This window comes from Denticeps clupeoides, chromosome 9 (assembly GCF_900700375.1).
Source record: "Denticeps clupeoides chromosome 9, fDenClu1.1, whole genome shotgun sequence".
In the NCBI taxonomy this organism is placed as follows: domain Eukaryota; kingdom Metazoa; phylum Chordata; class Actinopteri; order Clupeiformes; family Denticipitidae; genus Denticeps; species Denticeps clupeoides.
The window spans coordinates 18,263,325-18,280,432 of NC_041715.1; the positions used below are offsets into that span (position 1 = coordinate 18,263,325).

The following is a 17,108-nucleotide window of genomic DNA, read 5'->3' on the forward strand; positions in this document are numbered from 1 at the left end:
ACGTCGCGGGTCATTGTGTGTTTGGACCAATGGTTACTATACGTGACTCGTGTCCCTTCGGTTTGTGTCCCCGGGGCCGAAGACTGTCACAGTAGAGGAGCCTGGCCCTGCCTCCTGCACCGGTGTGAGCCAGCCATCCGGCCTGGGATGAATGTGAATGGAGGCCGCCGCAGTGCGATGCTTTGGACAGCAGACAGGGCGAGAATGAGATCACGGTGAAGGTATATTCGGATGCCGTAATTGGCCAAATCCACTCGCCCGTCAAAGACCTACCGGAAGAACTAACTGTGCTTTGAGCTGCTTACTGAGGTTGCGAGTCCATTTGGCGTACTGCTGTACTTAATTAGGATAAGTGATCTATATACGCTGTGCATAAACGCTGGTGGTTAATTTTGAATCGTCTTCGAAGCGATTAGTGCACATAACAGAATTCCGTCACTAGGCCAGAGAAAGCGGCAGCGTGGCACAAATTGTACAGCTAATAAAAGTTGCGTTCGTTGGACAGTTTCTGAAATCTATTTATCTTTTGCCGCCCAGATGAGCTGAAGTGTGGTTGTTCGACACGTTCTCTCTGTCTTTGTTTGGTGTTAATCCTTGTGCCCTGCCGAGCAGATTAAGACATTCTTCAGCCATAGCCTCTTCTTCCCAGGTCAGGATGTCTGGAGTGGAACCTCTTAGAAATTACGCTCCATCCACATTCTCCGCTGTCAGTATCCCGGCCCGTATTTCGCCAAATATACGTCCTGGTTTTATTCTCTGAGTGAACCAGATTTGTTTCCGGCCTGCTTCACCTCGACCCAACATGAACAGCCCACCATGAACTCGTGACCCTTGGCCATTTTACTCTTCTGTATAGAACACACATTTTCCAGCTGTTGGAATAAGATGGCTAGACTCTGCAAAGGTTTATGGCAGTAATGAGACGAATGAAAGGTTTTTCGTCTTCCCAACAGCTACTGGGAAATGGTTCAGGAATGGACTGTTTTAAAAATGACTATAAAGTGAATTCCAAGTTTATTTATAGAGATGTGCTGCTCCTTCAAGCAAAAGTCTACACAAGGAAACACAGTATTGTTTGACTCAGAGAACAATGGGGCCAATGGAGTCTTTTTCTCTACACACATGATGTAATTGTTTCATAGAAACAAGGAAATTCTGCAAAAAAAAGTTTAGGTAAATCAGTATTTGATCAATGTTTTTTACCGGGGTTTTGTTACATTAACAAAATCACTTGCAGATTAGACAACCAGTGTTTTTTTTTTTTTTTTTTTTTTTTTTTTTTTTCTCCCCCCCACTGGTTTGTACTGGAGTTCTGCACAGTAATTTTACTTATATGTGTGTGTGTGTGTGTGTGTGTGTGTGTGTGTGTGTGTGTGTGTGTGTGTATATATATATATACACATACACACACACACACACACACACACACATACACACTTTAAGTGTGGAGGTTTTTCTGCTTCCATCTCAATTGCGCACAAGAGCCGTATTCTTCGTTCCAGTAGTTGTTTTCACATGCTCATTATCGAAGTAGGGGAACCTACAAATTGGATAGCTGTGACTTGTTCAGGCTATGGCAGTTTTAATAGTGCATACACCAACTTTAATTGGAATATGAGAACAGAGTGTCACTCATGTGTTTCTGGGCCACAGAGCATCATATGATGGTCTGGCATAAACGCTTGCCCAGAGACTGCCCCGACCACAAGAACATTTGATAAGGCATGTCATGTAATTTCTGCAGAATTTGATTTCATTTTTTAAGAACTGTCATTCTAGTTGGAAGGGCTGACTGAGACTGATTACTGAACAATGAGCAGTAATATATATAAATATAAAATTAAGGTTATATATAAAGGTTACTCTATATAAACAGCAGGCTTAATGCTGAAATGTAATGCTGTCAGCCTCAGAGAAGGTTTCACATACCTAGGCCCTGATGGGGAGTTTTTACTGCTAGAATTCATTTGAAATAAATAAAAAATAAATAAACATTTCAAACCTATAGCAATTTACATCCATTGGTTCCAATATTGACATCTGTCTATAGAATTCTAGGGTTCTGGTTTTACTCCTGAACAGTACCGTGTTTAACCGAAAGGTGGCGTGTGTTCCCGCCTGGATGCTAAAATACATATTTTGATCGATTTGGCGAACCCTGATGACAAGTGGTGCATTATAATTGTCCCTTACTGTGGTAATACGATTTATTTTTTCGTCAACATGTTATCTTTATATAAAAAATGACGTCTATGTTTATATAATTTGCATTTTGATTATTGTCCAGTATGAAACGATCGACATTACGGTTTTATTCCTGACTTTGCATAATGGAAATTCATCTAAAATCCGTGTCTGTTTCTGAACGCTGCTGTAACACTTTTTTTTTTTATTTTTTTATTTTTTACGACTGTATCATGCTAATAAGGTCGGCTGAGCTCCACGTGGGGGCGTGGCCGCATATATTATTCAAATGACCCGACGGCTCAGCCAATGGGCGTCGGCCGTGCGCGGTTGTTCTTTTTTTTTTTCCTCGCCCATATTATGCAAACGAGCCCGGCTGCAGATTTTCAGCCGAGCGGAGATGAGCTGACCTTGGAGATTCTTTGTGCTGCGCTGGTAGATGAGCGCTCTGCTCGCCGGACGCCAGCTCCTCTTTCGGCCGGAGCGAGCCGCCAGCCCCCCGCCGCCAGCACCGGAGGATGTCAGTTGTGGCGCGGCGACTCGGCGGCCGCCCCGTTTGACTTCGCGTCGCTTTATGGAAGAAATAGCATGAATTCTCCATGCTACACGGTGGCGATGGATCTTGGTGTTTGTCAGCTGAGAAATTTTTCGATATCGTTTCTGTCGTCATTGCTGGGGACGGAGAGCTCGTCCGTCAGACTCGATAAAAGGTACAAAAAAAAACGACAATGACAATATATCTGAAAGGATCGTGCTTTCTGCGCGGCTGGGTAGTTTATGGCGCTGCCATTTTGCCGCGGCTGATGGAGAGGGAGATGTGCTGCCTTGGCATCCTCTCCTGCTGCACCGCGGCGTGGATGTGGCGCCGTGTTCCGCTCTTACTGTCTGGTCAATTGGGGGGGAAATGCATTTATTTAAGTTGCATTTGTCGTTTGCGTGGTAAGAATCGTCGGGTGTTAAAATGGCACGCTGGAGTGACCGCTGCTTCATCTCCTTTTTTTTTTTTTTTTCCTCTCCTCCTCAGTTCTTCGGGTGCCAGTGTTGTGGCCATAGACAACAAGATTGAACAAGCGATGGTAAGTTGATTTACATTCCTACCAACGACCCGGTATCAACACGTTGCATCATCCTGCCCCGCTCAGAAATTAAAATAAACATTATTCCGTAATTCATGTTCACTTAGAAAAGGAAAGTATTTTATACGAATCGAGCAAACACAAACGCTCGGTTTCTTTTATCACATTTCTCGTCATTTCTTGAACGCTGTTCCCCGTCTCACGTCATTTTCGTGCCTGGCGACTGTTGCTAGGCAAACCCCAAATCTTTCACGCCTAGTTAAAAATATTCCGCGCTCTGATTGGCTGCGCGGTTAGGGGGCCGGCCATTTTGTCCGTTTCATGACGCCGACTCGCTGCCGTGGGGGAGGGGCTATACGCGTGACGTAATGTAGCAGATACAGGCAAATGTGTTACTGTACCAACGTCAAATTGTGTGTAGTTTTTACATTAAGATGAATCATGGAATTAAATAATTTCACATTGTATTGTATTGCGTTATTTAGTACATTGTCTTATCGAGTAATCGAGTTTGAATGTTGTGTCTCCCCTTAGGACTTGGTGAAGAGCCACCTAATGTACGCGGTGCGGGAGGAGGTGGAGGTTCTGAAAGAGCAGATTAAAGAGCTAATAGAAAGAAACTCTCAGCTGGAGCAGGAGAACAACCTGCTGAAGACCCTGGCCAGTCCGGAGCAGCTGGCGCAGTTTCAGGCGCAAGTTCAGAGCGGCTCGCCCATGGCGCAAGGAAGCCAGCAGCCCGCGCCACCCGCCCAGCTGGCATCACAGAACTCCTCCGGACCTTCGGCGTAGCTGTCCGCGTCCCCCGAGCCAAGACGTGGGGGAGGAGAAAGAGAGACTGAACACCGACATGTTCGAGCTAATAACCATCACGCGAGGATGCTTTCACAATTTGCACATATTTAACTTGACAAAGACACGCCGAGACACAACTGACAATTCGCTCTTGTAGCAGGTGATGGACGTTGCCAAAAATCCATGCAAATCTCACATAGTCGGCCTGGACATGACATCATTGTGCCTGTGTCTTCTGGATTTCAAGTGATCTGAAAATCACATCCTTTTGTAGTGTGAAGAATGTAAAGAAGCTTGTTTTTGAGGATCAACGAACCAGTGCCCCATCTGGCATGTGGGTAGAGAGGAGACGTGCTGATTGCTGTCGAATTTGCTTGAATGAAGAGAGAGAGAGAGAGATTCAGAAAATTTTTTCAGTGTTTTATTCTTTTCTTTTTTTGGAAATTCTCAATCTTGCCCTTGTGACACATGGCTGCTTTCTTTCATGCGCAGTAACACTTGCAAGGGCCTGACGGTCTTGGTGGTGGGCTGAGCTGGATTTCCATGAGGTTGGAAAGACGTGTATATTTCTGTATATTTAGTGTAAGTACCCTGTAAAATAGTGATATCATGGGAAAAGAGGGACAAAGAGACAGAGATGCTATTTAGGTTGTACGATATTAAAAAATCAGAGCTGGTTTATCGACTGGCCCGAGCTTTTTTTGGGTGGTCCCCTTTTTTAAATGCTGTAGCACTGGGATGCGGAAGAGTTCCATTCTCCTGGCTGCGAGTCACACCTACTGTACACCACCGTTCACTTGAATTTTATTTGAAGTATTGCACCCAAGTGAACCCCTTCTTCTTCCCACAGTGAAGTTCCCTGGCTGACCAGAACTTACTATGAATATCATTATGGAAACTGAACTATGAATTTTTGCATTATAAGTTGTATGCTTATGTTCCGTGCATGTTTCTCAAGACAGATAAATTGTAACATAATTACACTTGACAATTGCACTTCACAACTTTCAATAAAATGTCAAAGGAACAAGTACCTTGGTGTCTTGAGTGGAATATTGGACCAGACCAGTCTTCCACGAGGTGGGCGTGTCTGGTCTTTATTAGGAGGCCACGGCTCCAGAAGAAGATTGAATAGTTTTTGTTTCTCCTTTTTCTTTCTGGCCTCCTTGTTTCCTCTCTGGTTTGTGCGGTGATGTGGCAACATGCACTGCATGCGATGAGCGAAAGGAAATGAACGTCATGAACACTGTTTAACCTCTCCTCGGTCACAGCCTCTAACCGGGTTTCTTTTCTAATGGTCTTTCATGCCCAGCTTAGTTTATCTTAAAAATCTTCCCTTTCTGAAGATATCTTTGCCTAATTTGAGCAATATGTGCATTAAATGTTTATGGTGTTTATAAATGTTATGATTCACAACTCCAGTAATGGTGTAACATATATATATATATATACACACACGCACACACACACTCCTTGTCTCCCCCCCAAAAACCCTCACACACTCTTAATATTTAATCTGACCGCCTTTAGTCTTGATTACAGGACTCAGCCGCTGTGGGATTGCAGAAGCTCATTAAAACGATGCCGCATCATCCAGAGTTGTAGCGTTTGTTTTTTGCAGAGATCTTTTTGAGATGATGGGACAGTCATTCTCAATGGAGTTAAGGTCTGGGCTCTGTAGTGAAAATGATGTCTCATGCTCTTCTTTCGGTCAGAGACTGAGGAATCCTAGCATTGTCACCTTGGAATATTCCCATGCCACCAATGCAGGAATACTTTCACTGATTGAATAACCCGCTGATCGCGGCACCATTTAGTCATAAAATAATCATCCATCCAGTAATTATCCAATGGGTGGCTCTTATATATTTGCTTTAAGTGCAGGTGATTAGTTTTTTTGGAAAGTGTACTAACATTTTTAAGTGAAAGTGAAGTGATTGTCCTTGTGAAACACTGCAGCACAGCACACGGTGACACAACGAAGTGTGTCCTCTGCTTTTAACATCACCCTTGGTGAGCAGTGGGCAGCTGTGACAGGCGCCCGGGGCGCAGTGTGTGGTAACGGTGACACGGTGGCCCCATGGCGGACCAGGATTCAAACAACCGGCAACCTTCTGATTTTGGGACCACTTCCTTAACTGCTAGGCCACCACTGCCCCAAACATTGAGCTCTTCACCAGCTTTAGATGCACCTGGGCTTGAAATGGGCAGGTCAGGTGAACAAGCGTGAATGTGGCTTTGGCCGCCATCCACATCGCTCATGGATGAGCGGATGGGTGGTTACTATGCAAGCTCTGCTTCTTACACTACTTTAAATTGCGTTTAGCTGACTTATCCAGTGACTAGTCAGTAGTTACAGGCACAGTTCCTCTGGACCAGTTCATGGTTAGTAGTTGAACCCAGTAGCATCCATCACCATATTTAACATATTAACAATATGGCCTTTTATGGTCACTATACACATGTACAATGAGATTATGTTAATACATCTGTTAATATGTGATGCTAACATTTACATTTTCTGAGGGAAACTGACAAGATTCTTACTGCCTGCATATCATCTAGTGCCTGAAATGGTTGTCAGACGCAACTCGGGTCCGCACAAGATTGTTGGAACGTCATGCTAGCTAGTGGCACGGAATGCAGAAATGAAACCAGACGCTTCCCAAATGTGCTCAACATTTAATTGAAAAAGTTCTCACGCAACAGAGAAAAATAGAAAGAGTATGGCACAATGGCAGCGACTGCACGGACCCAGAAACCGGATGGATGGGAAGGAACGTGATGGGGGGGGGGGGGGGGGGGCTGTCTGGAGCAGGGACCTCCAACCATCTTCTGTGTCACGTACATTGTCTGGGCTTTGGGCAGAGGCCATTTGTGATGAAGGTCGAAGGCGACGTTCTTCCTCCTGCCTGTATCCAGTGTCCGGTGGGGCTGTGGGATCTAGAGCTCACATGCCCATCCTGATGCTCTGTATGATCTGAAAAATGGCTACAGAGAAGAGGCGGACATGAACAGACTTCAGTACTTTCGCATGTGATTTGCAATGGGCTAAACATTACATTAAATTACATTACATTACATTAACAGCACTGATCATACGTGCGCCTTGCAATCAGTAGTGACAGGGATGGACCCCCCCCTGGAGACACTCAGGGTTAAGACAACCAACTCTCCTTCTCCTTCACTGAGCACCTTCAAACGACAGCTCAAGACCTTCCTCTTTAAAGAATATTTTGATTAAATTGTAATTTCCTCTCCAACTCTCCTGGGGCAGTGGTGGCCTAGTGGTTAAGGAAGCGGCCCCGTAATCAGAAGGTTGCCGGCTCGAATCCCGATCTGCCAAGGTACCACTGAGGTGCTACTGAGCAAAGCACCGTCCCCACACACTGCTCCCCGGGCGCCTGTCATGGCTGCCCACTGCTCACTCAGGGTGATGGGTTAAATGCAGAGGACAAATTTCACGGTGTGCACTGTGTGCTGTGCTGCTGTGTGAAAATCACGTGTGAAAATCACTTTCACTTTCTCAACTCACATCAGCAATCTTTCCCGCTCATGTAGATTCCTTCTCTACAATATCAGACGAATCCGCCCTTATCTGTCAACCCAGGCCACCCAACTACTGGTTCAGTCCCTAGTAATCTCACGACTGGACTACTGTAACTCCCTTCTAGCTGGTCTACCACTATGTACCATCCGACCTCTACAACTACTACAAAATGCAGCAGCACGACTGATCTTCAACCTTCTCAAATTCTCCCACACCGCCCCTCTGCTACGCTCCCTCCACTGGCTCCCAGTAGCTGCACGCATCAGGTTCAAAATACTGATGCTGGCCTACAAAGCCAGACATGGAGTAGCACCATCCTACCTCACAGCCCTTATTACACCTCGCACTGCACCTCGTTTACTCCAAGCCTCCAGTACTGCTCGCCTGGTCCCTCCATCTCTGAAGGTAAAAGGAAGACGCTCATCTAGACTCTTCTCTGTCTTGGCCCCTCGGTGGTGGAATGAACTTCCCCTCGAGGTCAGAACAGCTCAGTCACTGAGCACCTTCAAACGACAGCTCAAGACCTTCCTCTTTAAAGAATATTTAGATTAAATTGTAATTTTCTTGTTGTCGAACTTTGTGTACAGAATCTACAACAGAGTGAATAAAATAGATGTATTCATAGTTGGGGTCCTAGTGAACCGGAATTGATCTCTTCATCGATGGTAACTTGAAAGCACGTTGTAAGTCGCTCTGGATAAGGGCGTCTGCCAAATGCCGTAAATGTAAATGTAGATGTAAGTGGTGGTAAGTGGGGTTTGAACCTGGGACTTGTCTGTAAGCGAGTGTGTCACACACTAGGCTTCTATCACGAAACACTTTTTAAGCAGGCCGGTTGCGTATCTATATTCACGTAGATAAAACGCTGCTCTGTGTAGGTTTGTATCAGGTACCTGATCCACAAACTACAAATACGAAGAGTGCCAACAGCCAGGGACCGACTGGATACTTCTCCTCCTGCGGTCGCTGGGAAAAAAAAGACCATCAGACCATCAAGACATGAGATGATGTAACGTGCCACATAGCGTCACATACTGACTTAGTTTGTTAAAAAAACGAAATTGCCTATTAGTAAAACTGGGTCAGGTGGTGGACGACCATTATCGGCCATGATATTATGTACCATGGTACCATGTTTCCATAAAATGATGCGACACGAACCCACACAAACACAACGTGGAGCGCAAATGGAGAGATGCTGGACATCGGGATGGTCCAGCAGCCTCTTCTGGGCATCGTTCTTGGTGACACCGGCAACACGTCTGATGTGTCAGACGTCGCGTTTCGCGGGCTGATGATGCGAGAGCAGGACGTGTGGAGCCGGTTCCGCCTTACCAGGGTCTTCGCCACGTTGCCCCTCTGCGTGATGTTCTTGCTGTGCTTCTCGTTTGCCATCCGGATCCTCTGTTTCGCCACCATCTTCCGTCGAGACAGATCAGATCTTTTATTTTATTCCGATGGGCGACCCGCCAGCCGCCAGCGTGCGCCCATGGAGGACGGGAGCCCTCTCATCGGAGCCGATGCTTCCTCTGGCGACGCATCGATTATCGGCTCGTTCGTATGCGGCGCGACGCCTGGGCTGCGCCGCGGTACCTCGACGTCGCGGGCCGCCATTCTCAGGCGTCCCGAGGTGGATCTCGGCTCCTCGGCATCAGCAGATGTTCCTGCAAGATCGATCATGGAAATAAAGAGAAGTAAAAGTGGTTGCCTAGCAACTGCATCAGGGGGGAGCCACTGCACCGACAAGAACTTTTTTCAAATCATCATCATTACACGTCTCCTGTTTCATATAAAACATATAAAAATAGATGATAATGCACTTTTATATTAAACTTTTTTTTTCAAAAGAAAAACTCACTGCTCCTAATGACTCTCCAGCATCACATTCAATTAAACTGGCCAAGGAGTGCCTGTTTCTGTATTTCGGGATCTACATTCCATAGGGAATCTTTCGGAATAAATCTGAATGATGGGTACTTGGCTCAGTTGGGCCCAGCCCCTTAGCTGTAAATCATTTTATTTCCGGCCTGGATTATTAAAGGCTAAATTAAAAAAAAGCACGAAAGCACTCAGGCGTCCTGTTCTAGTTCGTATCTACGAATGAATCAGTTGTTCCACGGCACCTGATCACTGGGTTCTGGTTCCACGATGGCGACTGGTTGGTTTAGGAACCGATTTCACCAAACTAACCCGAACCCTCGCTGTAAATTACTGAGCACGAGTGAAGATTTTTTCCCCCCAGTTATCATTATTAGCTGTGCTAATTTACTTTACTTGACTCTGTGTAGTCAAAGAATATTTTCTCCAACCAGCACTCCCCCAAAAACATTATTTGATTTATATTAATGCTGCTATATGGAGCAAAGTTTTCTAGCGTGAAGTAGACATGAACAATAAATGACTTGCTCGCTTGTTAGCTGTCAGCTAGTTAGCTTCCGCTTTCATTCAACTTAAGATGTGTTCACAGCATGATTAGTTTTAACTTATTTAGTGCAAGATTATATTTCAATTAATCATTTTTGTATTAAGTGATAGTCGAAGAACAAACCCTACGTGAATAAACAAGTGAATGAACCAATGTTTGCTAGTCAGCCATTACTGTTGTTTCTATAAATGCAAAACACTTTAGCAAACAGGCTCCTTGCGCTTAGTTTTAGTTTTTTTCTTTTCATTTTTCTGCGGTTCACAACATTGGAACCGAATTAAGTGCAGGGGGAAACTCTGCTAACTAATTAGCAGCATTAGCAGTTTGCTTGCAGTCATTTACAACATTGGCAAAACGTTGATATAACGTTGATGGTATGAAGTTACAGTACTGTACTGTTGACGCATTAAGGCACGGTGCCTTTAGTACCCAAGCCAATAATGTTTGCGCATTCAGGTCTGGGGCGCCTTTATACTTTGAGAACTGGTCACTTCTCTCATCTTCCACTCCCAGGTCTTGGATGTGGATGAAACAGTAAAAGTGCAGCTGGTGGCGGTGGACTAAAGGTCTGTGGTGCGCAGACTGGCGAGTGACGCACACAAAGCCCGTCTTTGTGTGACTCCCCGAATAGTTGCACCCACCAGAGACCTGAACTCACATAGACATCCAGACTCTGCTGGAGTGTCCAGCTCATAAATCCTGTTTGCTCGTCCATCGTGGGGACTTTTTCTCAGCGTCAGTCACATATCTGGTTCAACTGAAAAGACCAATAACGGGTGGGTCTTTCACGTCTGACCCCCCGTGCCCCTCTCATACCCTCATGACCTTGCTGTGCCCTCAGCACAAAGCCCCTCTGTCCAAAGCACAACTTTCTGTCTCTGTTACAGGTGGCGGCGGCACAAAGACCCAAAAGGGCCTTCCCTGAAATCTGTCAGAGGGCTTTCCTGTAACTAAGAGATCGGAAATTCCAAAGATGCCCCTGGGTGCTTTACTGCAACCCAACATGCACTCCCACACAGGTCCACGGGCGATAGAACTCATTAACACTAATCCCAACGAGGCCGTTCTATAAAACTGCAGAGGCTTGCTGTTTTTTAGCAACCGACCAAGTAAACAGACGCAAGCCTTACAACTGGCACGCATCTACGGCATTTTTCTCCTATAAATAGACATTGAGCTGAAAACAAAAACAGCTCTGCCACAGAAATGGACTCTAATGTGCTGAGATACTATCGGCATGCGCCAGATCCCCTGGTACTTTTCATTTTTCAGCAAAAAGAAAAGCAGAGAGCAAAACGTCTGACCCAGATTCTCATGTGTTTACCCCCCAAATTGCTCTCCTAATTACGGATTCACAGGCACAGGCGAGTGTGTTTGGCTCTGCATGCGATATGGAAGCGAGGGAGGGATGGTGTTTGAAGTAAGCAAACAATTGGCACAATGATAATTCATTTGCATAATGACAGGCACACCGTCTGCAGTTGCTGATGAGGAGAAGTCGTGGGATGAAGAGGAGGGGTGCAGTGGGTACTTTTTTGTTTTTCTGAACAATAGGAGCCCCGTGGAAGGATATTTGCAGTTTTTCCGACCAACTTACTCCTACCTTGACACATGTGCTCAGTCACAATTCTTTGCAAATTCCGGACCCCACTTTGAGAACCACTGCACCACCCATTACATGGCAGTGGTGGCCTAGCGGGTAAGGAAGTGGACGTGTAATCGGAAGGTCCCCAAGGGTGATGGTTAAATGCAGAGGACACACTTCGTTGTGTCACTGTGTGCTCTGCTGCAATGTTTCACAATGACAATCACTTCACTTTCATTGGAATGGAATGTGTGACTGTAGCTTTTCGTAGCATTTAAACCTCTTGGTAGAAGTCAAAACCACCCAATCTGGCAACATCGCTCAACTTTACACACACAGCAGGCGTCATAAATGTCGTGGCCATCAGAGAAAACTGTGCTGATAGCTCCTGTAGCTCCTTTTTACTGTTTACTGAAATAATATTCTCTGCAGCAGCATGTGTGAGTGAACTGATCACTGATCAATTTTAATGCAAAGAGACTACAAGGATTCTCCATAGAGTGTGAGACTGATGTGGAAGGTGTGAGAGTCACATCCTCGCCAGTACCACCTTTTTCTGCCTGTACAAGTATTATCACAACCTACAGACAGATTGAAAGGGAAAGTGGTTTTGTCATTGTGATAATTGTTATACTTGTTAATGGAAGCATGACATCACCAGCCAGAATCTCTTTGCCCGTTTTCTAGAGAAAATGGACATAAACAAGAGGGAAAAAAGCCTAATTAGCCTAATTGCTTACATTTCGATTAATATATACTGGGAAAACCTGATTCCCACGTGCTGCACCTTATTTGCGTGTATCCCATTAAATGAGGTGGGTCACATGTGTGTGTGTGTGTGTGTGTGTGTGGGGGGGGGGGGGGTCTTGGCCATGGTGAAATATTCCAGTCTTCAAAACATCCGATTACGTTCCAGTCTTCAAAAACGTCTCAGCAGAGAGAATTTCAATGAGGCGGAGCAAATGGATACGAGAAACAACAAGAAGAAGGAACAATGTTGGTATGTGTCAGGTAACAGAGAGGCTATTATCTGAGCTCGTGTGAGCCTGCATTTGAACTCTTGGTGTCCTTTCATCACAACTCCCCACAAAAAGACTCCTAAGATAGTCTACCCAGACCTCCACCAGTCACAGAATGTAGGTCAGTGTGAAAACTGGGCTACACGTTTACACCGTCCCAGTGGACCGCCACACTACTCCCACCCTTCACTAGTTAAGTCAAAGACTTTTGTTGGACTGATCCATCCCGATGCTTTGTGGTGGGATGAGGATCTGGGGCCGATCACGTCGTCTCCCTGGCCTCAGTGTGACTGTCAGGCTTCTGTTGACACCTCCATTGTGCCGGGATGGGCTGTGTGGAGGTTACGGAGCCACAGAGGGACAGTCAGGTTACAGGCGGTGTCTGTCTGAGAGCAGAGGAATCTGTCTGAGAAACAAGGGAGACCTACAGACTGCAGCAACTCTGATCAGCCTGAAACAATATGTTTCTATTAAAATATAATATGCGCATAGTGCAACATAAAGCAATAAAAAACACGCTCTTTTTCACTTATATCTCAGTTGAAGTTAAGCAAGTTGCCCATAATAATGATATTAAAAATAACATCATAATAATAAGACTTTAATTTAGGAAGGGTTTCACAGCCAAAATATAGCTGAAGGTGTGTCTCTGTTGAAAGCCATCAGATATTGGACATGGAATGTCTGCGGTAGAAATAGAATGGCCGTTTGTTGTTTTATTTTTAAGGCAAAGGACTGCTGCAGTTCTGCGACGGCCGCTGAAGCGCGCGCCGTTCCAGGCTGGTGGAAAGGCCGGTTTTTTATAGAGGCCCGGAGCCAGACGGGGAAAAACAGGAAATGCCATTCAGATGCAGGTGTTACAGGTGAACTGGCTTCGGGCTGCAACCCTCCCTCCCTCTGACTGTTTGGATGTGCGCTGCTCCGAGTGAGCCGAGAGCGAGGAGGATGTTTGGATGGGGCGATGGGGGGGGGGCTCAGTGTTCCATTTGAGTTAGTTATGAATCCATCAGTTACTAATTCACAGGCAGGGTCCACAATCTATTAAAACCCGCGGCGGCTAGACGCTCAGTCTGTGCTCTGATGTCAATCAAGACTTCAAACAACCCCCCCCCCCCTTTTTTTTTTTGTTTTACACGCTTTTTATGATGTTTGTGATTGTCCAACCCTGACACGTATGTCTGCTATGACCACCGTGTGAAAAGAAACCAAAGCGTTTATTACTGCACCTACAGAGTAGGCTGAAAGGAGGCCATTTCCTGTGCGGCGGTGACACCACGACGCTGCACCAAGCTCAATAAACATGGCACTGGCAAACACGAGTGTCCGACTGGAACACTGCACAGACATGACGGCTCGCCCCGTCTCCGGCAGAGGCGGTGCCATGCCAACAGCTCTGGTGCGGTGTGGCGCGCTGGTGGGGAGATCTTCGGAGAGTTGGGTGGGAACGGGAGATTGTTTTTCATACTCACGTGCAGCACGAATTGAAGAACGACAGAAAGACAGAACAAAGACAGGGGACAGAGGGGAAGAAAATGAATTGGGAGGGGTCGCAGGCAGGTGAGCTGCCGTGTTTTTTTTTGTAGGTCAGGATAGAGAACGGTGTTCCTCACAGTTCATTCATAATTGATTTGTTCTCCAGAGCCCTGGGATTCGGTGTTCTCACGCACACCCAGACCCACGCCCACAGCAAGCTCCCGGTTCCAACCGGCAGTAAACAACTTTCGAGAGTAATTCCATTAAGACTTGATATACGAGACTGCGGTTTAGTGCATTTTGCAGCAGCTGAGTCCAGTAATAACTGTAGAGGAGGCGGGCAGAATCTGGACCATACGGTCATTCGTCCTTTTTCCCCCTTTCTGCTCAAATTCCCACGTGCATCCTGCATGCGCCCCAATCTGAAGCCGCCATCAATGTTTAACGCTGACAAATGTGCAGAATGTGCTCTGAATAGAGGAAGCTGCAATGCTTTTAAACCGAATGTTAAGCATAATGCTGAAAAGGACACCGCTTTCATTTTGTCTTAATGACTAAATGGAAGACATAATACTAATTCTAGTAAACGTGCCGTTATTAATCTTGTTGCATTTTTGCTCGCATCACCTACTGTCCGAAGTTTTTGGGGCACAACTTTACCCCGCTACCCTCACTTATATTCAACTGTCTCTGTCTAGACTGATCACGGTACACATTCATATGGGACAAAAACAAAAGAGATTAGTGATTTGTGATCTCTGTAGAAATATGAACAAATATAATCTTGATCTGCATGAACTAGGGTGACATGACCTTAACCTTGATGCAAACTTCAAAACTTGTGACTTTATCCTTTATCTAGCATAAGTTTATTTAGTTTTATTGCTCGTATTGCTTATCGTGTTGTATTACAAATACACTTCCAGTAAAAACATTAAAAAGTGAAATAGGCCATACTGTCCTGAGTCGTTGTTACCTGCATGACTGCTTTGTACCCTGTTGTCTGCTTCATGAGGTGATCATTAACACAAGAGCCAACAAGTGTGGGAAAACATGGGAAACCTTTCCGGGAAACATGGGAAACATACCCATTGTCTAACTTAAAGAGACTAAAGGGGTGAAATGTTTGTTCTATGGCTGAAACATATTCAGCGAAAGAAAGTGCCATGCATGAGTGAGTGGTTTCTATTTGCACGGTCATTCTATCCCATGCAGTAGTAGTGAAAGAATTACATGGCATGGCAAACATGTTCACAACAATGGAGTGTTTTCTCCAGGCGTGCGTGGCGCGGAGTAAAACCAAGCTGTTTGACACTGGTGTGACAGTTATAGAGTCTGATGTGATTCGCTGTGGCCATTTCACCAGGTGCAGGTGAAGCATGGGCCCCAGAGAAGAGGAGACGTCCCACCACAGAGCTGGCCGCTGAGCTACGCTGCTCAGCGCTCATTGTCTCTGACCGTGTGTGTGATTAGTGGTGCCTTTTTCTTCTTTGTCAAATACTTCTAGTTGTTGTGTAAGCCAGGCACTGCCCATATTGTTCGCGCCGCTGCGTCACACAAAACCATTTGACTGCAACTGTACTGTTTTAGCAACCCTTTAATGGAACAAAGCAGCCAAGGACAAAAGGCACACAATGGCAGAGGGCCTGACCCCTGAAAACCCCAGAGAATGCAGGAGCAGCCTGCCATGGGTGACGTGTGATATCTGAGTTCAGCAAGATGAACGGATTTTTGCACTGTCCGAGTGAAAGGCCATAATCAATAAGGCCATAATCTGCAGCATAAGGTAATAAACGAAGCAGGCAGGCCAGGCAATACAAATGAATCAGATGCCTAGGGCCCCCACACCAGCAGGGGGTCCCCAAGATCACTTGAAATGGCACACAAAACTATAACTATATATAACTATATGTATGTATGTGATATGTCCAATCATGAATAACGAAAAAAGTATTTTGATGAAGATGTTAAAGGACTGGTTTAATCAGAGCTTGGGCCTTAACCCCCAGAATCTGAACTTCTATTTGCAAGCTGTGACAACTACGTAATGCATTTGTAGCAGAAAAGAGAAAAAAAAACATTTTAAATAAGCTAGCTAGCTAGACTGTGCATGCTTTAGCTAACAAAACTTAAAAGTGGCTACATTTCCATCCTTCCGTTAAAAGTATCTGTTCTTCTTATTCATGGAGCTATGAGGAAGTTATTCCAGATGTTTAAATAAAATAAACTTCCCTGAAAGCTAGCTAGCTAGCTAGGCTATTTTGAATGCAAGGTCTGACTGGGAAAAAATCGACAATTTTTGTCTGAAATTTGAGCAATTTCCCCTGCAATAACCAGCTAGGGTGTGTCCCCATGGATCGTCCAGGTCCGTGCCCCCCAGAGAAAACATTTTGTCTATAAAAGCACAAAGAAGATTGAGGTGGGTTGTAGGTGATGGGTATAGCTGGGGGCTTTGGCCCCCATAAATCAACGTGCTGTCTTGGCTCTTGTGTGTGCAAGTGCCTGCATGAATATGTACTCACATGCGCCTTTTTTTTAACACTAGACGGTATATCTGTGTGTGTGTGTGTGTGTTTGCTGATGAAATGCCTGCAGCAGCTCAGATGTGGAAGCTGAGAGACACACTACATTCCTCACCATCACACGCCCTCGGCCTCTTCCAACAAATCCCTCCCTGTCTGCCTGCTCCAGCCACCGGTCCGGCTCTCGGGCGACGCCCCTCTCCTGCCGCTCGCACACCAGCTTCCTGTGTCTGAGTTCAACCTCCGGAACGCAGCGCTGAGCCAGTGGGCCAGAAAGAGCATCGCAGAAATGTGTGGCATGAAGGCCTTCCGTTTTAATTAGCGCCGGCTCTTCGTGTACTAATGCAGACAGTCCCCTCCACTGCCTAATTTTATGCATGCATCACTAATTCACTATGTTTGTGCAGTACTTATTGCACTTATAAGAAATTACTGTTTTTTTTATTAAACAGTATGTGTGTGTTTTGCCTAAAATATGAAGC

At 45.6% G+C, this 17,108-nt stretch overlaps 2 protein-coding genes across 7 annotated transcripts in view; one reads left to right on the forward strand and one right to left on the reverse strand.

Moving 5' to 3' along the window:
- The window catches only part of tsc22d1 (TSC22 domain family, member 1), a 31,532-nt gene extending 26,447 nt beyond the window's left edge, over nt 1-5,085 (forward strand). For 4 of the 5 annotated variants that reach the window (XM_028990776.1, XM_028990780.1, XM_028990778.1 and 1 more), the window contains 2 exons: nt 3,209-3,260; nt 3,795-5,085. In XM_028990776.1, the coding sequence (XP_028846609.1) occupies nt 3,209-3,260; nt 3,795-4,049 (307 nt within the window). In that variant the 3' untranslated portion in view covers nt 4,050-5,085. Of the gene's footprint in view, nt 1-2,533; nt 2,895-3,208; nt 3,261-3,794 lie in introns of those variants that run through there. The other variant, XM_028990777.1, reaches the window with a different exon arrangement.
- A 1,632-nt stretch (nt 5,086-6,717) lies between these two features.
- serp2 (stress-associated endoplasmic reticulum protein family member 2) lies at nt 6,718-9,275 on the reverse strand. 2 transcript variants are annotated; one of them, XM_028990804.1, is made up of 3 exons: nt 8,938-9,275; nt 8,496-8,568; nt 6,718-7,043 (listed from the first exon to the last, which is right to left on the reverse strand). In XM_028990804.1, exons 1-3 carry the CDS (start codon nt 9,019-9,021, stop codon nt 7,003-7,005), a joined length of 198 nt encoding a protein of 65 aa, XP_028846637.1. In that variant the 5' UTR covers nt 9,022-9,275; the 3' UTR covers nt 6,718-7,002. The 2 variants fall into 2 exon arrangements, with proteins under 2 accessions (XP_028846637.1, XP_028846636.1); XM_028990803.1 differs by having other exon boundaries at nt 8,764-9,275.
- Between the last annotated feature and the right edge of the window lie 7,833 nt (nt 9,276-17,108).